Here is a 26,542-nt window from a genome sequence, read left to right as displayed (position 1 = left end):
GTATAAAGCACTAAATGTTGCATATTATTATAATTATTTTAATACCAAAGGGAGGGAAGGGGTGGGGTAGGGGGACACAGGTGGCATGTACCCTTACCTTCTGGCCAAATAAAAACATCCAATGAGTTGTACCCTCTTTTGTTCCTTGGCTCCTTTTTTAGTAAGCATTTCCCCCTTCTCTTTGGCTTAAATTTTTTTTTTGAAGAGATATGTTAACTTTTAAGGGAGTGATAACCATCTCAATTTTTCTGCTTGGATATAAAAAAAAACCCAAATTATTGATTCCCTTTTGGCAGTGAGAAACCTTTTTATATTTTCAAAAGAATTTTGCCCCAAAAAAAGGATCTATTTTCTATGCCCCCAAAAGATGAATTCTTGGATCTGCCATTGACAAGATGTTATTAATATCAATATCGATTCCAGCTCTAATTAGTACTTGGTCTCCATGAGACTTAAGTTTCATACAATTAAGAGATTGCTTGTATCTTTTATGTCAAAATGCACACATTTTTTGTTTGCACAAGGCAGTAGAAAGTTGAAATTAATTCAAAATTGATTTTCATATAATTTCAATTCAATTTATCTTCCAATATTAAATCAATCAAATACAAAACTTATTAAACTCAACTTATTCATAGCATTAAAAAAAAGGTTTGGATTTGAAAATACCCACTTTTGCATGTGACTGCTGCTTCAAAGTTGTACGAAGCACATGGAAAAGAACCATGAGACTTTGGGCAATCTCGTAGTCTCTCCTCTTTCCCTGTGCAATTCATAGAATGCCAGTGCATCGTTGTCCTTTCCTCGATCTTAGGTTCCCAGCCTCGACGTGTGGAAATGAGGCCGCAGTAGCCCAGCTGACGGCAGGTGACCTGCCCTTCCTCCTTGCCCCAGTCATAGCCACAGATCAACCCCCAATCACCGTCTACAAGAACTTCAACAGCCCCCTCTGATGGCACAGATCCGCCAATCAGTCGGATATCTGTAATGTATCAAAAGATAAAAGAAAACACATGTATGATTCCCTCCACTACAACTGGATGATCCAGATTCAGTATGTAACAGGACCGGGGAGTCAATTTCATGGGGGCTCAGGGTGATTTCGCCTCCGAAATGCTCAAGGGAGCCCTGAAAAATTCACTATAATGCCCAAGCTTATCCAGTGCTGCAGATTTACACAGTAAGTTGTGAAATCAGCCCCCCCCCCAATAAATAAAATAAAAATATATATTTTTTTCCTGAATAGGACTATAACAAAGTCAAAGAGGTTGATGTTTCAACAAGCCATTCATAAATTCATGCACATCTTTGTGTAAAGCTGAAATATGAAAATGAAAAGCCTATGAAATGTGATGTCTGTAAATATTCCTATCTATTACTTTCAATGGTAATCTATTCAGCTTCTACTGGGGTTGATGATAATCTGCAATCTACATGTACAAGTACTTCAGATTATTGCTTTAAAGATATTGAACATCCCATTTGGCTTTCCATTATTCTAGTTCATTTATATAAAGTCATCCATAATTTTTTTAGACAGTTTTGTAAAACATGCCCAAACAAAACTATTCATGGTCAAAGAAACATTAAGGACCATGGCCAGGGGTCAGTTACACAATCACTTATGATCAAATGAAAATCCCAAATCTTTGCTTCTGATTGGTGGAAAATCAAATCAAATCAAACTTTCTAGCAAGTAGACACAAAGGCATTTGACTAAAATGAAACATGGACCCAAAGTCCTAGCGAGTTTTGCCCAATGGAAGATAAACTCATCTGATAAGTAGACTATAATAAGTGGTTATAACCCAACCTTGAATACAATCCCAGCAAATTCTAAGCATAATGTCCCAAGTATTTTTATGTCTAAAATAAGGATTCTTTTTCCTTTGGTAACATGTACATTGTACAAACCACGATGAAATAAAATGTTAATAGTAAAAAATCTTTATAAGAGCACAAAGTTTCATTATGTCCTGTACATGCATTTTATCATTATGTTGACAAAGACTGCAAACAGGTTTAATCAGCAAATTTAACTATGAATACTCCATTAAAAAAATACTTTGATTTCCACTATATTTCTTTTTCTGTAATTTACTACCTTTTTTTTTGGGGGGGGGGAGAGGGGGCCTAAGTTCTAGGAAATTCTTTGTTCTGACTTCAGTGTAGTGAAAACCTGAAGACTGTTGCTAAGCATAAGCAAGATGCACTAAAAATGATATTAGAAGTCATATCCATTGACTAAACTACAGATAGAGAAAAAAATCACTATTCAATGATGCACATGAGAAAGCATTACAAACAACATACACATAACAGGAGAAGTACATGTATTGGTCTTTCTGAAATCATAAACAAAATGTGAAAGAAGATTTTGACGAATAATTTGTACAACAATGTAATTCAGAAGAAAGATGCATGTACATGTAGCTACCAGACATCGATAGGGGGGGGGGGGTGGCTGAATATGTGGGTGCATCTGTTAAACTTGAAAATCTAATGGTGCAGCAAGTAGAATGCATTAAAATCTGCTTCCCGATAAATGAATAAACTTTTTTTTTGCTTTTCAAACTTTATAAGAACATTATTTCGCACTCCGTCAAAGTCAGACTCTGGAAGGCTTTCAAGCAATGATTAACGGAATACATGTAGGTAATGTTGCTTGTAGAGAAAATTATGAATATATACCGGTACGTGTGAAAAACAAGGTGTTTGAGAGAGAGAGAGAGGTATGAGGGGCATTAGAGCAAATGTGGTTTCATGAACAAACTGAATACACAGAGAACATCAGTGGGCTGATAAATTTCTAAAAATTTAAAAGGTTTTGAAGACAGGTCAGAAAAAGCTGTATTTCATAACTATTATTGTCTCCAATATCTGCAGAGAAATATACATAAAACAAGAGAATGTTGCCAATTATGTATTAAAAAATAAGTTTCTGAGCTGTCTTTATTTTCTTTTTAAATTTTGAGATACCTGTGCCCCTGTCTTACAAAGAGTTACGATTGATCAGATCAACAACTATGAAAAGTCAGCAACATCATCATCTAAAATGCATGTTTTTTCAACAAAAAATTCTACATGTAGATATGATGTATAATCATACATGTACATTCATTTCTTGAAAATTCAGTGTCTTTGCTCTATGTTTACAAAGGACATTGTGCAAATTTCCTGGAGGAAAAATTTTGACATTGTTGGATTTCCATATAGTTGACGTTGATTTGATCAATCACAACTCTTTGTAAAAGGGGACCCAGTTTTAACAGCCTATCCGTGACATGTATTTTACGAACTACTTTTAGGAAAGCAGAGGCACTGACACTGGCTAAACTGAAAGTAACAAATCCCAGTGGATAAAAAAAAACGTATTTAGTCCACCCCAACAAAAAATTGATTTGAATAAAAAGAGAAAAATCCAACAAACATAACACTGAAAATTTCATCAAAATCGGATGTAAAATAAGAAAGTTATGACATTTTAAAGTTTTGCTTAATCTCATAAAACAGTTATACATGTATGCACATCCTGATCGGTATGCAAATGAGTCATCGACTCACTATTTCTTTTGTATTTTATTGTATGAAATATTCTAATTTTCTCCTGATTGTCAAGTGAAACAACGATTTATTCCCCATGAACATGTGGTACAAGCATTGTTCAATACTATATGGTTCAGTCAAGTCGGTCCTTATTGTCCAATCTGTAAAAAATGAAATCTTGTATAATTCAAACAATAAAAAACAAAAGAAATAGTGAGTGAGGGACATCATCGACTGTCTCATTACCATGTCACCGAGTTGTGCATATCAATGTTTTGTGAAAAATAAATGAAACTTTAAAATGTCATCATTTTCTTATTTTACATCCGATTTTGATGAAATTTTCAGTGTTATGCTCATTTGATTTTTCTCTATTTATTCAAATGAACATTTTTCTGGGGTGGACTTGACCTTTAAAGTGTGCAAACAAGTTTCACTGCATATTAAAGGCTGTTTTTATACATGATACAAAAGAAACTGATGAGACAAAACACTGAACAGGAGTGGACAGTGACTTAGCTATAAAGTGTAGATGATATTATTCAAGAAAAATAATGTATTGCAATATGATATCTCAATCTGTTAACAGTCAAATCTATATGGAATACGGGAATTAATATATTCAGGGGCAGATCCAGGATTTTCCAAAGGGGGGAGGGCACATTTTCCCGAGGAAAAATTTGATAAGCAAAAAAAATAATAAAAAAAATAAAAATTTCCAACCAAAAATAATAACATGTCGTCCACGAATAAATTTGACAAGCAAAAAAAAAAAAAAAATTCACTGTCAAAAGGGGGGGGGGGGGCACACTTCTGTTTTAACGGCATTTTTACATAACAAATTTTAATTCAGCCCCCCCCCCAACCGGATCTGCCAGTGAATATAGACAAATATATCATATACCATTATATCACATTATAATACTTTGCAATGTCTAGAGAAAGTTTAAGAAAACTGAAACTGTTAGATAATAAACATATTTTTAGTATTATAGCTTCTACAACTTTGCAGTCATTAGCAAAATGTGGAAGCATCTATGCTTCTTTTCTTTTAACATGGTTGGGAGGTCTTGGCAATTAGTTATTACATGTACTTGTACTTCAGAATTGGATAAAGGAACATATTTTATTTAATTGAGGAACAGAAACAGATGGAGACATACTAGGAATGCAAAAGGGAACAATAGTCAATTTCAACAAAGACTAATTATATAAAATACACCAGAGACAATAAATAAAAAAAAACTAAAGGGAAAAACAGAGAGAAAAAGAAAAATACACTCAGCAAAGAAATACATGTACTGTGCAGCAAAGAAAAGAAAGAGGCATTTTTATGCCCCTAGTTCACAAATGTACATGTATTGTTTGGAGGAAAAATGTATGATGTTGCACATAATTTGGTCCACCTTTTGAGAGGAGAAAAGGCAGACACCACATCAGAAATTTTATATTTTTGGGAGTTTACTTTTAAAGGATACATGCATCACTAACATAAATTAATAATTCACATACTGCATTCAGTAAATTTGTTAAGTAAAAAAAACACCACGAACAATAAGAGGGAAGGGAATAGTACAAATGTCTTTCTCATGTACATCAAGGAATAACTAATTAAAAATTAGCTATCAAAGTTCCATTAAATTTGCATGTTGCTTACTTGCTTTACTTGAGTATCATGATGCACATTATAATTTAATAAAAATAAAATGCAATTTCTTTCTCTGTGACAGATGTTACATGTATTTTCAAATCACTAAATATTTTTGGTTCTTGAAATAAGTATCATGTCATATCTTGCGAAGGTCTTTTATCCCTGAAAGAAAAGAACAATGGGATACATAAGGCAGGATGTTAATAGGAAAAGAATAAAAGAAAAAATAAACGAGACATATTAAAGAATATCATCACATGTAGGACTGTTTCACAAAACTTGTTATCGATGACATGTTAGAAGCAAATTTGTCATTTAATACTGATAGTGAGTTTTATGAAACAGAGTCCTTCCGTGTAAGTGCAAAAATCACCGCAAGCAGTACCACTTTTCGAAAAGAAGGTGTTACAGAAATAATCAGACACTTGCCCCCCACCTCTATCATTAAATTAAAAAAGTCTACACAAAATAAATCTTTATGGATTAGAAAACAAAAATAAACCTTATTGGAAGAACTTCCTAAATCAAATGATGTGTATTTATTAATAATCCATTCCCCTCCCCCATATAAAATAGTAAATTGAATCTTTTGTGTCCTCAAATTTACAAGTGTCCTCAATATTTTCCACGACATACTAATATAAACCTCCTTGTAGAGCATCAGAATAATAGTGTTTTCATTGTCCTTTGGATGGGATGATTTTTCTTGCAGTACATGAATAAATAATTCATTTCCATAACTTTGAAGGAAGGTGAAAATACTTGATTTCCGAAACTGGAAGGGGGCAAGTGATCTAATACCAACACTTCTGTAACACCCTAGAGGAAACAAGGGGAGTTAGTACTGGATACATATACACTTCAAGGATAGTGGTGTCAACACTACACCATCAGTGTTTTACAGAGGACCACATTAAGCATTTTTCACCGATGTTGAATTTATAGTGTTCATCAACACTGTGACCAATTGGTGTTATCATAGCACATTCTGTTTGTTACATGCTTTGTAACACCATTTGGTGTCATGGCTAAACCCATGGTGTATTTGTAACACCTGGAGTGTGGTCCTCTGACTAAACACTGACTGGTGCAATTTCTTAACACCGTTTCAGCTAGCTTCATTCAGACAGATAGGTTACCTTTATCTCTATGATCTGTAAGAGAAATGATCGTGAAACACAAAGAAACAATTTCATATCAAAAGGCAGACAAGATGGCGCATATAAAAAGAACAGCCAATAACACATTTTTTACAATAAAACGAATCAGAATCAGAATTAAAACATCTCTTCTGTACTGCAATGTACAGAAATGACAAGTGACAGAAACGGACCAAATTGCTGCCATGCATTTGGGAAATATGTATGCAAGGATTTTTTTTTTATTGACACTTAAGATGAAACAGAAATTACCAATCATACCTTTGATAGTAGTTTTGTCATATTTCCCTTGATAAGAATGTACAGTGTGCACATAATTGAAGTTGAAAGATTAATAAATTTCTATTTACTTTTGAATAGTAGAATGTGCAAAATAAAGGTATTGTGGTACTTGTAAGTACATAACAAACAGAATATGAATAAACATGCATCCATGCATTGTTAGTTTCTCATATCGATAAGGAAATTCAACTGTGGTAATGAGACTTGTGAGAAAGGACAAAAAAATATTCAGAAAACACTCCTCAAGCCTTTAATATTATCCCTGAAAATTAATCCAGCATGCAAAGATTTGAAGGTTGACCCATTGATCATGTATTTTATTCAGTGCCATGTTAAGAATCACCCTGCCTTGCGAAATCAGAAGGAAGTACAAGTATCTGTGTACATGTAAATATCGTACATCACAGGAGAGGATTTATGAGATTGCTTTTTGCCTCAAGAAAGAAATTCCAAAAAGAAATATAACATGAAATGTTCTTCCATTGAAATAAATGATGATTTCATTATTCTACTCAATAAATATGGAAAAAATGCAATTCACCAGCATTCAAAATGCTAATGTTACTATACACACACGCACACAAAAACAAGCCAACAGAGGTTGAATGTAAGACCAAAGTATTCTCATTTCATTTTATCCAACATACGCCTAAATTTCTCAATTAAAATTTTCCATACCACTAGAGTTGTTAAGCGGAAAATCATGTCAAAAGTATAAAGATAGATGAAAGCACTTTCACGCGCACATTTTTCAAAAGGTGGATTCAACCCTTTTCTCTTTCAGGACCATGCAAAGCCAAAGTGAATATCTATCAGGATTGAATAGTATGTTTTATGCTGCTGAAATATGGTATACACAATGTGCTTGAAACAGGCATGAATGACCAATGTTTTATCATTTTTAAGACAAGGTTCAGGAATTGTGAAGAAAAGAGCAGCAGGAAAAGGAAAGAAGAGATATTGATTGATTGCATAAATAAAAAATTCAATTTAAAAGGTAATACATTTGGAAAGATTTTCCCCATATTTGCTGTTAATCTATTTATATGTATGCACTCAAAATGCAGGTTGATCTGCAATCAATTCCAAGAATTTCATTTTTTTTTCATTACTTTCTTATAACTTAAGTTGACTTACAGTTGATTCCAATTTCTTACAATCATTTATTGGATTAAAGGTAAATGCTAGTTTTGGTAACGATATCAAAATGAGTTCATACAGAATCCAATGAAATGACCACCAAAGTGTATGTTTGTATAAATAAAACGCATGTGCCAAAGGATTCTGGAAGAAATTGTGTAATTGCTGATAAATCAGCAAATAAGCACAGGATTCGGGTAGAGCGTCGGGCCCGACGCTCAAAGCAATAATTATACACTGTCCCACGTGCGCTTATCTGTGTTGGGGAAGTTCAGTCTGAACATTTTTCAGCGTAGATTTCAAGATTTCACAAAGTTCAGTTTATGTAACTGTACCAGATCTAGATCCTCGATGATATACTGACAATTAAGCCTGGTTTTACAGACTTTCTCATGAAATCAGTGTTTACTGCAACTACTGGAATTTCTCTTTAACGTGTTAGATTTGAAATATATATTGTGAGAAAAAGAAGCTTACTTTTGCACTGGACAGCGGCTCTGCTAGTGTAAGGACAGACGACATTTGATATTTGAGATGGGCAGTCTGTAAACATCTTCTCCGTCCCGAGGCATCGTAAGTTTGTCATTCCAGTGTCTTGGTTTGGTTTAGCTGGTACCAGTGTAGCCTGTGCGAATTAAATCATTTCAATAAAGAATATGGGAGTCAGGAGTCTGTGTCATACCATTTGCTCTCATATAGCAATAAAGGACTGAAGTGTGACGTCAGTTGCCATGTTTCTAAACAGAGTCGCAGCTGACGATCGTCTGTACACATCAGTATGACTGGCTTGTCTGAAAAATAGGTTGCAAGCGATCAAATTCTGATAGCAGCCATTTTTTCCTATGAGAAACACACACTTTCATTCGGCGGGTACATTTGTTTAGAACCAGGCCACCATGAAACCATGGCAACTGACGTCATTACTTCGGTTCTCTATATCTTGGCTGATCAATTAAAGCATTATAAGGAATCCTGTCAGAGCAGCATCTCTCCTGCAGTAATCCCACCAGTAGCTTATTAAAGGACAAGTCCACCCCAACAAAAAGTTGATTTGAATAAAAAGAGAAAAATCCAACAAGCATAACACTAAAATTTTTATCAAAATCGGATGTAAAATAAGAAAGTTATGACATTTTGAAGTTTCGCTTAATTTCACAAAACAGTTATATGCACGTCCTGGCTGGTATGCAAATGAGGAGACTATGATGTCATCCACTCACTATTTCTTTTGTATTTTATTATATGAAATATGAAATATTCTAAATTTCTCCTCATTGTCAAGTGATACAATGATTAATTCCTCCCTGAACATGTGGAGTTAGCATTGATTAATACTATATGGTTCAGTCAAGTTGGTCCTTATTGTCAAATCTATAAAAAATGAAGTATCGTATAATTCAAACAATAAAAACAAAAGAAATAGTGAGTGATGGACATCATCGACTGACACACCTAGTTGTGCATGTCACTGTTTTGTGAAAAATAAACGATACTTTAAAATGTCATAACTTTCTTATTTTACATCCGATTTTGATGAAATTTTCATCACTATGCTAGTTTGATTTTTCTCTATTTATTCAAGTCAGCATTTTCCTGGGGTGGACTTGACCTTTAATAATAATAGTAATAATACTGACTAGTGAGGAGAGCTTCATGATAGAAACTAGTTTTTCTTTTAGTCTTCCTCAGGCACTAGCCGGTGGTAATTTCTTCCTCTTGTACATTAATACTTGTTGTCTTTTGCCTGGAAATAAAATAAATAAATACATGAGATTTGTATAGCGAACTTTCCAACTTGATTAGATGCTCAAGGCGCTTCAGAGCAGAACAACAAAAACTATTTACATATAATACATATCTGAACATTAAATCAATTGCGATATATTTAGTATTTTTCTTCAGACGGTACAAAGTGCAACCATTATTAACCCTCCTGAGCTGCTACTTCTTCAGTGCTCAGTGCTACTTCCTGCTTTCAATCAATTAGTCCTACCAGGTACCTATGCACCTCAGTTGAATAGTATGCAGCACATCATGGATAGACTTCTTGCCTAAGGGAAAATGCCATGGCTTGGATCCAAATCAAACCCCTTCGCTTGTTAAGATCAGTAAAGTTACACCAAGAGGCACTTACATTTTTGGCATCAGTATCATATAGTTGGCTGCAAACAACCTGAGCTGCATTCATATCCCACCCTTTAGGGCAGATAGCTTTCCATTGACCATCCAGGAGGACCTCTACACGGCCTTCAAGGGTGTTTGTTGATTCTGTTCCATTCGGGGATGTCAGTCTGATGTCTGAAACAACCAAATATATGGTTTTTCAAATAAATTAAAAATTAGAAAAAAATATATAAGTTGAAGGATAAGGGTGAAATGGGAAAATATGACAATGATTCACCTCTTTTTTTTTTGCTGTATTCTTCCCATGTATAAGGCTGCGGAATGATGCCAAGATATTCACAAGATCTCACTAAGAATTGCATATCAGGGGCCTGTTTTTTAATAAGGCTTTTGCCATAAAAAAAAAAAACCTCTGGCAAATAAACAAAAACTCTGACAAACAAAATTATGCCACTGACATTTAAAACATAAAAAAAAACTCAGGGGAAAAAAATTAACATTTTTTTTCTTGTAGGCAAGGGGACCATAAAACCAGCATCTTCTGATACATGCATGCTTCATTCGATCGTTTGTTCGTTTGTCCGTCCGTCTATCCATCCATTTACCACTGGGATGGAACACACTACCAGTACATGCCATTTTTCGTAGGGGTCCATACATTATTATTCTCACCTGAGCAAATGGCCGAAGAATCCTCATAATGTTGACAATTATGCGACTGCCATCCTTCATGTGGGCAGCTTTCAAGGTTAGGTTCAGTTCCTTCGCAGCTGACTCCATCCATTAAGATCTGTCCTGTTCCGGGTCCGAAAGCTTGGCAACATTTAGCAGCGATGGTGGCATAGCCTCCAAGTTGTCTACACACCACCTGCAATGTACAAAAACACAGCATTTGAATGATTAATTCTCATTAACTTAGTAGATTTAGGCATGAATCTCTTTGCAGTATATTGCATAATATTAGAATATCCATCCATCCCTTTATCCATTCTTATTTTGATCCATCCTTCCATCCATCCATCTTTCCACCCACCCACCCACCCATCCATCCTTCTTACCCTTGCATCATTGATATCCCATCCATCATCACAGATAGTTCCCCATTGTCCGTCATAGAATATCTCCACTCTAACTATCTATCCATCCATCCATCCATCCATCAATCCATCCACCCACCCACCCATCCATCCATCTTACCTTTGCATCATTGATATCCCATCCATCATCACAGATAGTTCCCCATTGTCCGTCATAGAATATCTCCACCCTTCCTTCCAAAGGACTCTTTCCACCGACAAGACGTAAACCACCTTCAGGTAAAAAAAATAATGATCCCAGTCATCAACTAAATTTCTCCCCCTTCACTAAAACAATGTAACAGTGCTCTGTAAAAAAAAAAGAAGGTTTGCAATCAATTATATACCAATAATAATAATAATAATAGGCATTTATATAGCGCCATCTATCTAGAAATATTCTATTCTGAGGCGCGTTGTTATTATTATTATTATTACCCCGGCTTTAGCTCGAGCTGCCTTTCAGCGCTCATGCATTCAAGGAATTAATCCTGCCGGGTACCCATTCACCTCACCTGGGTTGAGTGCAGCACAATGTGGATAAATTTCTTGCTGAAGGAAATTACGCCATGGCTGGGATGGCTAATCAAGATCCTTGTTGCATGTACATTTTGCACAAAGCACTTGACAAGGAGCCAATTGGGATTGATTAGTTTAACTTTTTGCCCGTTACGTGCAGAAGCACTCGTGTACCACATTGATTTCAATGTGCAACCGTTAACACAGGGTTTAGCATGGACTATGCTAATTCAGCTCACAATAGATTTAGATTGGTTTATTGCAAAGAAAAGCTTTGTGTGTACACAGTACAATGCGATGCACACGTTACTATTGTGTACAGTGTATGTGTGTATAAACAATATACTTTAATGCACTCTGTATTGTGAATAAAATGTGACTTGAGTCGAACTTGGCAGCCTGCTGTATGTGACTCTAGTCAAACAAAGCGGGCAAAGAATTAAGTTCAAGTTTACTCAAACCTATCAATGAAGTGATATATTACAAAGTTTTGACAAAAGAAACATGACATGATAGTTATGGGAACCTAGAGAAACAGAGCTTGTGAAAAACCAAGGAAAATTGAGTTATGGTGACCAGGGTCCCAATTGGTTGTACGCTTCATTTTCACGATTAATTGTACATTGTAGCCAATGCAATCAATCGTAGACAAATGTTCTACGATCATTGCTAAGCTTTGTGTTACGGGCCCCAGGACATTGTTTCATGACGCTTGTTGCTACTGCATGTGAAAACATGATTTCCCTCAACAATTTCCATTTCATTTATTAGCATTTAATTTTTCACCATAGCAAAGAAGGAAATGCAGTAACTTTATTTCAGGTAGAGTATTCTTCCAACCATGTACTTCCTATTGCACTGTACTCCATTCTGATACATGCGGTTCCCTCCAATAGTAAACATTTGGCAAGAACTATTCTAGAGGAAAAAATGTTGTCTTTAGGAATAGACCAATGCGGTTTGGATGCTGTTATTATGGAAATTTCTCACTGGGGACTTCAAGTATACCTAATAATAATAACAATAATATGTAGTTCTTGTATAGCGCATACCACATTAGAAATAATGTCTCTATGCGCTTCCAAAGGACTTGGATATTATTACCCTGGCTGTAGCTTGACAGCCGTAATTACTCAGATTACAGCGCACACGCATTTCAAGGAATAAATTCCTGCCAGGTACCCATTCACCTCACCTGGGTTGAGTGCAGCACAATGTGGATGAATTACTTTTTGAAGGAAACTACGCAATGACTGGGATTTGAATCCATGACCCTCTGTTTCAAAGTCCGCAGACTAATCCACTGGGCCACAACGCTCCACTAACAAAAGATAATGCATGCATCGACATAGAAACACACTTGGCTCATTGCATAACCCATTGAAAGTATTTTTGTTCTTCTTTGGAGGAACCCATTATGGCCGACATACATTGCAGAGATCTAAAGTCGCATTCATCTACAGACAGGCAACCCTTCCCAAGTGGTTTCATTAATCAGTGTTGACTGTATTCTTTTTATTACAGGGTTTATTCACCTTTGCATATGACAGTAGCATCCGTCTGGCAATCGTTGATCTCTCTTTCTTCATGAGCACACTGGGTCAGACTAGTCTCATTGCCTCTGCATTGGAAGTTTGTCATAAACGCCACACCGGTCCCAGGCGCAAAACTTCCAACTCCATCAGCAGTGCTGTTGTACAACTGCCTGATAATGAAGAGAGAGGAAAGAAAAAAAAAAGAGTTGACCTTCTCATGACCATTCCGATAGAGACGGACTGCAAGCTTGCCCCACCTACCAATGTCACATTACTGCCATTAAAACTGTCCCCCTGAACACGGACCTCTATGATCCTATGCGTTGGTATTGCTAGTATCGGTCAAATTTGCTCGGTCAAATTTGCTCGCACTGCATTTGTCCAAACATCCCATAGGCAATAGGAAATCATTTTGGGATACATGCAATGATTTTACAGAGTTTATAATTAATATACAATAACTCCTATTGACTGAAAACCCCCTGGTAGGCCAGGGTGACACTGAAGAGCAGAATAAGGTCATGATAGGGGTCAAACATTGACAAACAGAGAAGTCAGTTGGTAGAGGTTGGTTGGAGGTTTCAGCTACAACGCTGAGGGACTTAAAGCTAAATGACGGTAGTTGCAGTAAAACACTAATTTCGTGAGAAAGTCTGTAAAACCAAGGTTAAGTATGACTATATCAGAGCTGCCAACCACACTTGACCAAAAATCCTATTATTTCACCCCAAAAATCCTATTTTTAGGCAAAAAATCCTATTCATACCCGTCGTGTACTTTCCTACTATACATCTCATTATTTTGTTGTGCTCACTGTAATTTTTACATCCGACAGGCAAGGTTCCACATTAACTTTTTTGGTGGTGGCCCGTTCGGGCCACCAAAACCTTCAAATTATTTTTGTTGGTGGCCCAATATTAAAGTTTGGTGGCCCCACCAAAACAGAACAGGAAAACAAGTAAAAAAGTAAAAAAGAAAAATTAAAGAAAAAAAAGAAACAAAAGAAAATTAATAAAAAATTAATAAAACAAATTAATAAAAATGGTGAAGGGGGAAAAAATGAGAAGCCATTACAAATATTTTTTAACAGCTGTACGTTAGCAACAGTTTAAGCCAATTGAGCAAATAATTTTCACTCACCTTTTGGGGATGACGCATTTCTATTTTTATAACCTTTATTTCGTTTGTATTATTATTTTTTTAGTAGAAACATATTCTTTAATCAGGCATATTCAATGGGAAGGGGTATATGGTTTAACCACTGTCAAAAAAAAAAAAAAATAAGAAAACTGTAAAAGTTATATCTGGAAAAAAGGTGTGAGAAAAGTCCTTTACTTTGTTTGCCAAAATGTTTGAAAAATTCACATTTCATATCAATGAAATGCCTTCCCAAAGTATTTTCTTTATGAAGAGTGATTTAAGAAGTCATTTATAAACAAAAAAGAATAGAAAAGACGCAGCTTCGAAAGAAACCAAGTATCAACATACATACAAATGCACATGTGGGACTGTGATGTACTCACCTGTGTTTTTATGTGTATTAACACATTTGGAAATCGGTCTTTTTGAGTCAAAAGAGAGGTCATAATTCCTGTTTTTAATGCTTGCAGATAATCAGTTTACACCAGATTTGAGTAATCTGGACTGTAGAAGGGCATTTCATTGGTGTAAAATGTGACTTTGACATAGATTTTCAAAGTTCTGTGGAAGATTTCTTAGCAGCAACATTTCGTATCGTAGCTCCCCGAATCTGAATAGGCTGCTAGCGCACAGATAGCTACATGTAGCTGCTGTGGTTTCATGCAAAGCTCACGCCAGCCGGCCGGCAGGATAATAGCTACTGTATGCTATAGCGGTAAGGCTATGTACTGTCATGTGTGTGTGTATTTGTGTGTAGATCAACAAAAAGGGCGCATGATGAATTGGTTGCAATTTGAACTGTATAAAGTTGATAAATGCGTGAAAAATCGGAGGAAAAATTGCGCTACTTTGAAAATTATTGGTTGCCCGATTCGGGCCACCAAAACTTAACATTTTTCATTAATGATTGCCCGAGGTGTATTTCTGTAATGTCGAGCCTTGCCATAGCTATATTTTCAAAAAATCGTATTTTATCTATAAAAATCCTAGTGTCGTATTTCAAGTGAAAAATCGTACGGAATACGACAAAATCGTACTATTTGGCAGCTCTGCTATATCATCGTGGATCTAGATCTGGTACAGTTACATAAACTGAACTTTGTGAAATCATTTAATCTAAGCTGAAATACGATCACACTGAAGATTGCCAACACAGATAGGCACACGTGGGACAGTGTATTATTATTGCTGGAATAAAGACCCAACAGAAGTGACCGAATCTGCGCTTATTTTGCTTATTTCTCTGCAATTACACACTTTCTTCCAGAATCATTTGGCACATATTGTTTATTCATACAAACAGACACTTGGGTGGTCATTATATTATATTCTGTAAAAAGTAATTTTGAGATCGTTACCAGAACTGGAATTTACCTTTAATATGGTACATGTAATGGAAACGTCCATGGACTTCACATGGAATGTTGAAACAGATATGTAGTTACAAGAATAAGACTACGCAAGAAAGGAAAAATGAGATACATTACCAAGTCAGCACCATGTCTTTTAAAAGGGGTTTTCCCTCGCATCTCTCATTATTTTTTTTCTATGATGATGTGTAAGAATAAGTGATACATTTGGTAAGAAGCCAAAGAAAACAATACTGGGTGACTGAAAAGGCTTTACATGGAATGCAGAAAAAGAGGAGAAGAGCAAAAAGGAGAAGGTGAAATAATAAAAGAAGCAGAAGCAGAAGGAAGGGAGGAATGGGAGGACGAGAGGGAGAAGAAAAAAAGGAACAGAAATATTCAATACAGAGATGTAGAAGAAAGGGGATACAGGGATGATGAAGGAACAAACAAAAAAGACATAGGAGATATTGGACGTACCTGCAGAGAACATTTGCATCTGCACTATCCCAGTTGTCTCCACACACACGTCCCCATCGACCATTGTGAACGACCTCTACACGACCTTTGGGTACGCTTGAGTTGTGATTGTCTGATATCAACCGTAAATCTAGATAGAGGAAATCCATGTTTGGAAGGAAGCAGGTAAGTGTCTAAGGTGTCTTGATAGAAAAAACAACTATAAACCACAATTAATGACCTTTTCCTGTGGCATATCTAGTAAAATCCATTAAAGCCAGTATTATATACATGTATGTGAAATCGAGAACATGTAACATGTTTCTGACCTTAAAATGGCATTTTAGCTACACTGTAAGTTGTAGCCTAATATTAACTGACAGTCCAAGAATTGCAAATGCAGTCACTATAAAAAATGTCTTCATTAATCAAATTCTTATAGAAATAATCCTTTCATTAAATATGCAATCAAATTTTGTCTTCATTCAACTCTGATCATTCCACTAAATCTTGGGATCATGAAGAGGGGGAGTGGGGAGGGAAGTTTACATTTATAAAGTGGTAGCCTGGGCAAAAGCCAGCGCAATAATAGTTTCACTTTGCATCCTCTGGCAAATGGCGTATAAATTCAGCTATCATTATTTTCATTACCATTATCATTATTATTATATCAAAGTATTCAAACAATTGCCTCTATACATACTTCTGCAAGACACTCCGGCTGCCTCACTGGTGCCACAGTTATGTGTTCCCCAATCGCTATGGTAACAATCCTCCACCCTGACCTCGTTTCCTTCGCATCCGACATCATCCAAGAGATAGGAGAAACTAGGAGGGCCGTATTTACTTCCGACAGAATGAGATTCCACCTCATAGTTTCCAAGTTGACGACATACCACCTTGGGAGTTATTCACAAATGAGTAGGAAGGACTTACGAACATATTATGAAGAATTATTTGAAATGCTGCGTATCATTATCATCATCATCGCCATCTCCATTATAATGAATATTATCATCACTAAAAACAAAATATGCCTTACATGTAGTTAAAGTTCATCTAAAGTAACAACAATTTTATCTGGTAAAAAAAATATATTGAAACATATTGCAATACTCTATTTATTTTGTTTGCTTTTGATTAAAATGACCTACATTTACACATATAATGGCTGTAAATACATGTATGATTGCAACTGTTTGCACTCCAGTGCCCGGTGTGATTATTCCCTACACCCTTTTCACATTAGAAGTGAGAATGGTCAATATACATGTAACATGACCTATACTGCTAGGAGCTTTGTCAAGACATACGTGTACAGTACATAACACCTGACGCAACTTGACTTCCACCAATGAAATGCTTGCGTCTGGAACTGCACTTATTTTCTTTGGTTTCATTTAAACGCATCTCATTCTGCAATCAGCCACTGATCAATTTGAAGATCATTAAACCAATGACCTTTGACCTGGGTCAGATTCATGCACTGACTCAAGGAATCTTACCTTTGCCTCCTCTATGCCCCAATTGTCGTCACATATATTACCCCATTGTCCTCCTCTGGAGATCTCAACGCTCCCCTCTAGGTTGTGTCCACCTCCAGAAAGACGAACGGTAACTGAAAAAAAAAAACAGATTAGAGTGTGACCCCTCCACATCAAAACCAACAATAAATCTATAAAAAAAAACTTTATGTAATCAGCCAATCAAAATCCATGAAGTTCATCAGATCTGACAACCTGACGGACGAAAATGTTGATGAATTGCTCCCCTGGTCTTGAAAATTTAGAACAAGCTACACCAAAAAAGGGATATTGCCCTTTCTTTAGCCAAAGTTGTAATTTGGGGGCAATTTGTCCTTTCTTTACTATCAAATTTCTGCAAAAAATACAGTAATTTGAGAGATTCTGAAGACGTCAACAAAAAGGGAAATAGGACAAAGAAACATGAAAAACAATATTTCTCTATAATAATATCGGCAATATTGCTCTCTTACATGTACTTGCCAAACAACAATTTGTAAACTGTCATGACTGCGAGAATCTCACCTTGACATTTAGCAGTAGCTGCTTTACAAGAGGTAGGAGCAGACGAGCCAGCAGCAATAGGACAATCCTGAAGCCGTTCCTCATTACCAGTGCACATTAGATTATACAAGGATGGGTTCTGAACAGAGTCTTGGGAAGGCTCACAGCAGGAGTCATTGGATAGAGGATACTGCCCGAGCTGACGGCAAACGACCTTGGCATCTTGGGGACCCCACTGGTCAGCGCAGACTCCACCCCACTGACCATCCATGAAGACCTCCACCTTTCCGTGTAAGAATGAGAAGTCATTGCTTACGAGACGCACAGCAGCTATGGGGAAAATATAAAGATTCATTGATTACTAACATGGTAAGGTAGCCTATAAACAAGGCAGAGGCAGTGTTGGTCTTTGCCCTTGCAAGTCTGATGCTGTTGCGCAAAACGTTAGCAGTATGGCTGATGTGACAACGAATCTTGGCTTTTTCGCAACGCCTATACACTCCTGTCCTGCATTGGGTGATGTTTTCTTTTTAATCAGTGGATGTCCGGTGACAGTTTTTCTACCTGATCGGTATCCCAGCCGATGAAGAGAAAACAAACTGTACTTCCTTCCCTCACTGGTAAAACCACTAACATCATTTGTTGCCATTTAACCTTAATTGAGGATATCACACCTAGACTGGCCCTCCCGATACATCTAAATGAGACTGAAAAATAATTTAATATTGTCAAAAATGATAAAACTAAGCCCATAAGCTATGATTTATGCAGTATCACAATCTACTCACGAGCACATCGAACTCCAGCCAAATCGCTCGTTGCATTGAGCAACGTTGGATTTTCATCCGTCGGAGTAAACCTAAAGCAGTCTGCATCACCAGTATTAGTCGACGGACACTCGTCTAATGTTCCTTCTGTTCCAGTGCAACCAACGTTGGATGCCAGGTAGCTAGCATCTGAATTTCCAAACATCATCCCATTCACAGCTTCAACAACTGCTAAATCTCCAATCTGTCTGTAAAAGAAATATCATAGTAAAATAATTAATCTGTTGACCGAGGACATCTCGTCTGTATTTCCCATAGGTTTCTCGAGGGACCTCTTGCAGGCGGTCAGACAGTCAAAATAATGATATTCCGCTCATAATACAAAACCCCTAATCCTGTCCGTACAACGTATTCAATTTTAAAATCTTGTCGATGAAAAGCAATAAGTCAGTGAAAATCACTTGAGGGATGATACTCGAGAGAGCTCCTGAATCATTCTTGATTATTAGACACATTAATACAATGTTTGAGCCAATAATTCCAGCAGATTCTACATTTCTACAGTTTCCCCATTAATCATTCAATTACAGCAATAGTCAAAACAAAGGAGGAAAGCAGTGGCGGATCTAGCCAGCCCATGCCCCCCTTTTGAGAGCCATAATCAAAATTATTTGTAGTGTAAATATACCATTTTTACCCAAGTGTGCCCCCCCCCCTTTTGAAAGTGAGGACCTTTTTTTTTTGCTTTTCCAATTTCCCACAGATGAAATGACCTTAAATTTTAGGTGAAAACCTTTATTTTTGCTTGTCAAATTTTCATCGGGAAAATGTGCCCACCCCCCCCCTTGGAAAATCCTGGACCCGCCCCTGGAGGAAAGCTGGGCAAAGCTAGTGTGAAAGAAACTGAACATGGTTGCTGCTTAAAGATGCAGTAGAGACTTTTGTTATAGCGGCTTTACAAGTATTACCATATAATACTTACTTGCATACAACTCTGGCATCATCTATGCCCCAGTTCTTGGCGCATATCGGCCCCCATCTGTAGCCATCATACACAGAAACATAACCCTCTATTGGATTACTACCACCCATTAACTTGATGGGTTCTGAAAGAATGAGACAAAAAAAATTCAGTTGAAAAATGTGCTTGCAAAATTAAATTCCCAGTTGTATAGTAGATGTGACAAGACATGGCAAACCCCACAAAAAATCACACTGTGTAATTTTCAGTTAGACATGAAGAGTGATTTTGTTCAGAATGGTCAAATTCCAGTTTTTAATGTGAATTTCTTAACAAAATACATGTATACAGTGCCATTTTCAATGCACTATAAAACAAGTGTAATGCCTATGGCAGTTTCACCTGCATTACGTGGTTCGATGTACATGTAGCAGCAGTGCTGGCTTTGAAAACAGCTTTTGAATAATTATTCAGAAAAGAAAACATTCATATGATAATAAAATACTATGTTCATTGACCCAAAATGACATTTGACCATGATCATGTGACCTAAGACGTGTGCAGAACAATCATTCATACTTATTATTTATTTATTTTCTTTTTTTTATTTATTAAAATATCTTTATACAGGATAACAGGCTCAGATTGACTGTTTTTCAGCCTGGTCCTGTTAACATAAAATAACAATATATACATAATAGATAAAAGAGTAACTTGGGTTCTGTACAGTAATGAGTGAATTCAATAACATCAATAAATCAATACTTGATTACCTTAGTGTCAATGTTTCATGAACTAGATCCATAAACTTTTTAATTTACGATGGCAATTCAACAAATACCCCCAATATGGCAAAAGTTTGTTGACCCTAAGTGACCTTTGACCTTGGTCATGTGACCTGAAACTCAGGCAGGATGTTCAGTAATACTTGATTACCCTTTATGTCCAAGTTTCATGAACTAGGTCATTACTTAACCTTGGTTAAGATTTCAATGTTGACGACGCCACCGCCGTCAAAAAAGCGGCACCTATTTGGATGTACCAAACAGACCCCAAAAGGTGTTTTGACAGTGCTAATTAAACCCACAATTTATCATTTTAGAATATATTGCAAGTTGTTCCTCTTCTTGAAAACCAAATTATTTCCCCTATTTTGAACCCTAATACATTGAAAACTGGATAATAAAGCTCTTGTATTCATGGACAGGATGTGCCAAATTAGTGTGACAACTTTGGACCTAATTTGATTACCCCTTCTATGAAAATTTGAATGAACTCTAATCCTCTTTTTGTCTTCTTTACACAATAGCATGAGGGTTGATAATTGTGACTCAAAAGTTGTTATCTTTAACCCCCCTTTTCTCAAAAGCAAAGTTTTGTAGTACTGGAAATTCTCCTCTTTGAAATGATGGTTAGGATGATCCAATGGTGGTGAGTTATGTATCTTTTTTAAAGCTGAGAATCCTCTTCATAAAGGGATATTTTAATTGAAAATTCATTTCTGGCAACTGTTGTGGGTTTTGCCATGCCTGGTCACAAATAAAATGTGTATTCATGGTCTTAATGAAACTGGGAAGGTCTGTTTTGTATAAAGTAGAGAGGGGGGAAGGAATAATGGGGTAAAAAAGAGTGACATGCACCATGTTTATATGTACACCTATATTATGTTAACAAGCCTGGGCTTGTGCATGACAATACCATAGCAACAGGAGCTAATCAAAATCAAGAATGGGGGGGGGGGTGTTGTGGTCTAGTGGTTATGACTCATGTCTCTAAATCAGAGGGATGTGGGTCCGAATCCTAGCCATGGCATGTTTACCTCAGCAAGAAATTTACCCACATTGTGCTGCACTCAACCCAGGTGAGGTAAATGGGTACCCAGAAGGATAATTCCTTGTATGCCCTGAGTGCTGGAAGGCTGCTTGAGCTAAAGCTAGGGTAATAATAACAATGTGCCTATTGATTATTTCTACATAGATGGTGCAATATAAACGCCTATTATAACTATCATTAAGAATTCCAAGGCAATAACACGTAATGAAAAAGTTGCAGTAACTTTTATGCAATTGAGACATTATTTGACTAATATTCAATATACAACTGAACCACATTATGGATGGATGACACCTTACTTTTACAAATGACGGTAGCATCATTAGTATGATTGGCGCACTCAGGTCCAGGTGTACTGTTCATCGAGCAGTTCAGGAACATATCATCTTCGGTCGTACATCCTACCTCGCTAAACAGCACCGGTCCTGTCGCAGGAGCGAGAGGCACATTGCTCGTGGTGGCGTTAGCTCCTGGAAAGCCTAGCTGTTTGCAGACCAAGTCTCCGTCGACCAAGTCCCAGCCTGTGTTGCATACACTGCCCCAGTTGGAGTTTCTATAGACCTCCACCCGGCCTTGAATAGTACTGTTGGTACCCCGTAGGCGAATATTCCCTGTAAGGCAAGAAGTATTCTTGTGTTATGAAGACTGAGATCCTGTTTTTGAAAATTCAGAGTAAAACATGGACAATTTTTCCTTTTATGGTAATCGTTAATCGGGCAAAATATATTGGTAACTGAAAAATATGAATTCCAGCCTACCAGAAAAGGTAAAGGAGCACACAGCTTTCTTTCACAACGTCATGAAACAACCAAAAAAATACAACTGTACACCAAAATGAATAGATAGGCTAGCCTACAGGTGTATTAACATTCAGCTATTTTGGTCCATTATGAATGTTGGGCATTTGGAAAGTGATTTCAGTGCGGTGATCTTTTTCTCTGAGATAATGTCCTTAATATGGAAAGGATTTTAAGCTCCCAATAATTTATATTTCCATCTTTCCCACAAATTGACAAAATTTGTCAGCAACTTTTACTGTACCACGTTCCTAGAAATTAGCTGGCGGTGCAGCTTTCTTAAATTGTCAGTCACCAAGATTGGATTACATTTTATTCAAACAAAACTTGATGACCTTACTTTTCTAATATCCATATCACTGTATGCACTGGACTTTAGAACACTACTGTCACTGCTTGGTATGGGTATACATTTTTTTATATACCCGGTATTTTATCTCCTATGTTGACCAGGGATTGTATCTTGTGGAACATGCACTACATGTATATGAACTACAGGTATTATCAATATTATTAAAGAGTTACACGTACATGTATAACCACCTTGGTCCCGTCTTACAAAGAGTTGTGATTGATCCAATCAACCTCAACTTTATGGAAATCCATCATTGTCATAATTTTTCTGACTTGAAATTTGAACATTGTCCTTTGTAAACAAAGAGAAACACACTGAATTGTCAAGACAACTATGAATGTATAAAGAGCATACCCCATATCTTGAAAACTATTTGAACAGGCATGTTAGATATTGGCGTTGCTGACTTTCCATAGTTGATCCAATTAATCGCAAATCTTTGTAAAACAGAGCACTGGTTACAACTTACCATTGCACGTGACACTGGCATCCTCAGTATGAGCGCAGTTATGTTCAGCCCATCCTCTGTTAGGACACTCACTTATCCTACTCTCTAAACCCGAGCATGCTAAATCATCCAGAAGAATTGGACCTTCTCCATGTGTAAAATGAGCACAACAATGAGACCTGTTTGCTGATGAATACCCAAGTTGTCTGAAGAAAAAAAAAGAAAAGAAATTGTTGTCAAACAAGGAAAGAGGCTTTCTTTGGCGTGAAGAAAAAGATAATACAGTGAAATCATTCTACGAAGAGACCACCCAAGGGAAAAACATAGAGCAGGGCACCGATGCATAAAAGTTACTATTATGGTAACTTTGCCATCCAATGGTATCTATGATGGGGGCGTCGTGGTCTGTGGGGGCATCGTGGTCTAGTGGTTAAGACTCTCAACTTTCAGTTTGGGGGACATGGGTTCGACTCCCAACCTTGGCGTTTTTTCCTTCAGCAAGAAATTTATCTACATTTTGCTGCACTCAACCCAGGTGAGATGAATGGGTACCCGGTAGGAAGAATGCCAGAGAGCCTGTAGGCAGCACGGCCATAGCTGGGGTAACAATAATAATAATAACATTACTGTAATGTGCAGTTGAGTATATACATATAGAAATTGCGCAATACAAACGTACAATTATTATTATTAATGTTTTCATGGAATCCTTGATTCTGATTGGCTGATGAGCATCGTTACCATAGTAGTTACCACTGGATGGCAAAGTTACCATAATAGTAACATTTAAGCACCGGGGCACAGATCGTCTTTATGGGCAGGTTCCTGTAATGTTAGTCAAGATCTATGTTTCAATTCCGGTTTCATTCCACACTATGTTGGGTGGGCTGCATGGATTCACCCATGCTCAGAGATCATCCTCACCCCTTCCCTCCACTTTACTCTATTCAGTGCATCCTCCTCCCTCAACCCAACCCTCCTACTCTCCTCCACCATTTGCTTAAAATTTTGAATGGGGAACCACAAATTACAGTTGTTATGTACAGGTGACAGTGATGAAGCAGGTTTGGGTGAAGATTACTCATACAGCAAATGTAGTTTGAGGAGTGCACAATTGTGAACATCTGTACTTTAGAGCAGACCTGCCAACCTCTGGGAATGAAAAATTGTATTCTGTGAGTAAAACAAGTGGAATGCCTCTGGCAGTCTCGCCTGCATTACGCTATTCGATATACATACATAGCAGCAGTGCTGCCTTTGAAAACAGCTAATGAATAATTATTCACAGAAGAAAACACATACATGTATGATATTAAATGTTATGTCCATTGACCCAAAATGACCTTTGACCATGATCATGTGACCTAAGACATGTGCAAAACAATCATTCATACTTGATTACCCTTATGTCGATGTTTCATGAGCTAGATCCATACATTTTCTAAGTTACATGGTATGATGCCAAACTCCCAATACGGCTAGAGTTCATTGATCTTTAAATGACCTTTGATCTTGGCCATATTCCTGAAAAGCGCACAGGGTATTCAGGGATACATGTACATTTACATGATGACAAGTCCACAAATACCCCCTTGGTCCTTGGTCATGTGACTTGAAACTCAGGCAGGACCCTTAAGGCCAAGTTTCAAGAACTAGGTACATATATTTTTTAAGTTATGGTAAATTTCAAAAACTTAAGATTAGGTTAAGATTTTGATGTTGATTCCCCCAACATGGTGTTCATTGACCCTAAATGACCTTTGACCTTGGTCATGTGACCTGAACTCAGGCAGGATGTTCAGTAATACAATGTACTTGATTAACCTTATGTCCAAGTTTAATGAACTAGCTCCACATACTTTCTAAGTTATGCTGTCATTTAAAAAACTTAACCTTTGGTTAAGATTTGGTGTTGATGCCGGCTTCGGAAAAGCGGAGCCTATAGTCTCACACTGCTATGCAGGTGTGACGAAAACGATGGAAATAATATCAAATTTTATACCAAATTTAAAATTCACAAACGTCAAAGAAACTTACCTGCAGATGACATTTGCATCAGCTAAATCGAACCCATCATCACATAGAGTACCCCATTCTCCTTGATAAAATACCTCTACCCGGCCCTCCCCTGGCTTGTGACCATCACGTAACCTCACATCACCATCTTCTGTAGAGGGAGAAACAAAGTTCATAATGCTTCTTAATTAACTCTGGACGTAAATTTAGAATTAAAAATGCACATGGTAAATTACAACAATGTAAACAAGAACAATCGACCACAATCATAACTTAGAAATATCACTGAAGGCGTGAAACATCCCGCCTCGTCACAACAGCATTTTGTACATGTACGTTGTTACGAGTGGGTTGGGAGTCATTGTCTACACGTTTAATAAATGCATTTTGCATGTCATCTTTACTCAAAGATATGCTTTAGCTCTAATGAGCATTGGGCAAACACTGAGGCAGAAACTTGCTCCACCCAATTTTTCCGATCATTGCCACAATCTGCTGTTACCATGACAATGTACACGTGGATTGTGACACATTTGAAAAAAAATGTCTTGCATACTTTACTCCAAGTGTAAGGTGGGAACAAAGTACATCATGAGAAACTGATGAAAACCAGGGCAGAATTTTGCGTGCTCTGCATGACTTTTCTGTCACACTGAGATGTTACCATGGTAAATCAGTTTATGACACTTTTAAAACAAAGATGTCTTGAATGTCTTCTGTCCAAAATCAATGGGCGATTTCAAGTTTGTTGATCCACTGGCGCTGGTGTTGGGTACATTTTACACCATTCATCATAGTACCAGACCTAAAATGAAGCTGGGGTCCATTTCATAAAACTTAATAAATTTACAATAACAGTTAAAAGATACTGAAATCCTTCAATCTGATTGGCTGATAGCAAATTTGTTGTAGAAATTGGGCATTTGTTATTATAATGAGTCTTTCTGAAACGAGACCTAGACCTTCTTTAAATCTCACTAGGAATTGAGCTACATGTACATGCATAGTGTCAATAAAGTAATTTGGATAATTTTTGAAAACTCAGATTAGGTTTTGGAGCTACATACATGTAGCAAAGCCAATCAGAATTGTGCATCCTTGACAAGCACCGACACCGAACTTCAAACCGCCCAATGTGGGAGCGTTGGACAAAAATAATCATAAAGGAGTATGAACACCTCTATTTGTAAAGGACACACGGTCCAACCCTATGCTGACTACAATATTCCCTCTGCAAATTTTGTCTGGTCGAGGTAAAATTAAGGTTTGTGTTCGAATTCTACATGATAAATCAGATGATTAACATTTCTGTAAACCTTCCAGCATGGACTAAATATCTAAAATCCTGACCATTTGG

At 36.9% G+C, this 26,542-nt stretch overlaps 1 protein-coding gene across 1 annotated transcript in view; it reads right to left on the bottom strand.

Moving 5' to 3' along the window:
* Window positions 1-26,542, bottom strand: part of LOC129280460 (scavenger receptor cysteine-rich domain superfamily protein-like) — a 38,769-nt gene that overhangs the window by 8,562 nt on the left and 3,665 nt on the right. The window contains exons 2-17 of the mRNA XM_064112151.1: window positions 25,207-25,368; window positions 23,191-23,375; window positions 21,869-22,180; window positions 19,758-19,881; window positions 18,797-19,023; window positions 18,030-18,338; window positions 17,487-17,599; window positions 16,685-16,880; window positions 16,003-16,132; window positions 13,034-13,203; window positions 11,101-11,213; window positions 10,576-10,771; window positions 9,914-10,077; window positions 8,257-8,404; window positions 6,337-6,351; window positions 674-982 (exon numbers count right to left, since the gene is read on the bottom strand). Coding sequence (XP_063968221.1) covers window positions 674-982; window positions 6,337-6,351; window positions 8,257-8,404; window positions 9,914-10,077; window positions 10,576-10,771; window positions 11,101-11,213; window positions 13,034-13,203; window positions 16,003-16,132; window positions 16,685-16,880; window positions 17,487-17,599; window positions 18,030-18,338; window positions 18,797-19,023; window positions 19,758-19,881; window positions 21,869-22,180; window positions 23,191-23,375; window positions 25,207-25,368 — 2,873 coding nt within the window. The remainder of the gene's footprint in view (window positions 1-673; window positions 983-6,336; window positions 6,352-8,256; window positions 8,405-9,913; window positions 10,078-10,575; window positions 10,772-11,100; window positions 11,214-13,033; window positions 13,204-16,002; window positions 16,133-16,684; window positions 16,881-17,486; window positions 17,600-18,029; window positions 18,339-18,796; window positions 19,024-19,757; window positions 19,882-21,868; window positions 22,181-23,190; window positions 23,376-25,206; window positions 25,369-26,542) is intronic.

Source organism: Lytechinus pictus, chromosome 17 (genome assembly GCF_037042905.1).
Source record: "Lytechinus pictus isolate F3 Inbred chromosome 17, Lp3.0, whole genome shotgun sequence".
NCBI classification, from domain to species: Eukaryota; Metazoa; Echinodermata; class Echinoidea; order Temnopleuroida; family Toxopneustidae; genus Lytechinus; species Lytechinus pictus.
The sequence above is the reverse complement of the archived record's forward strand: the minus strand, read 5'-3'. Positions and strand labels throughout refer to the sequence as shown.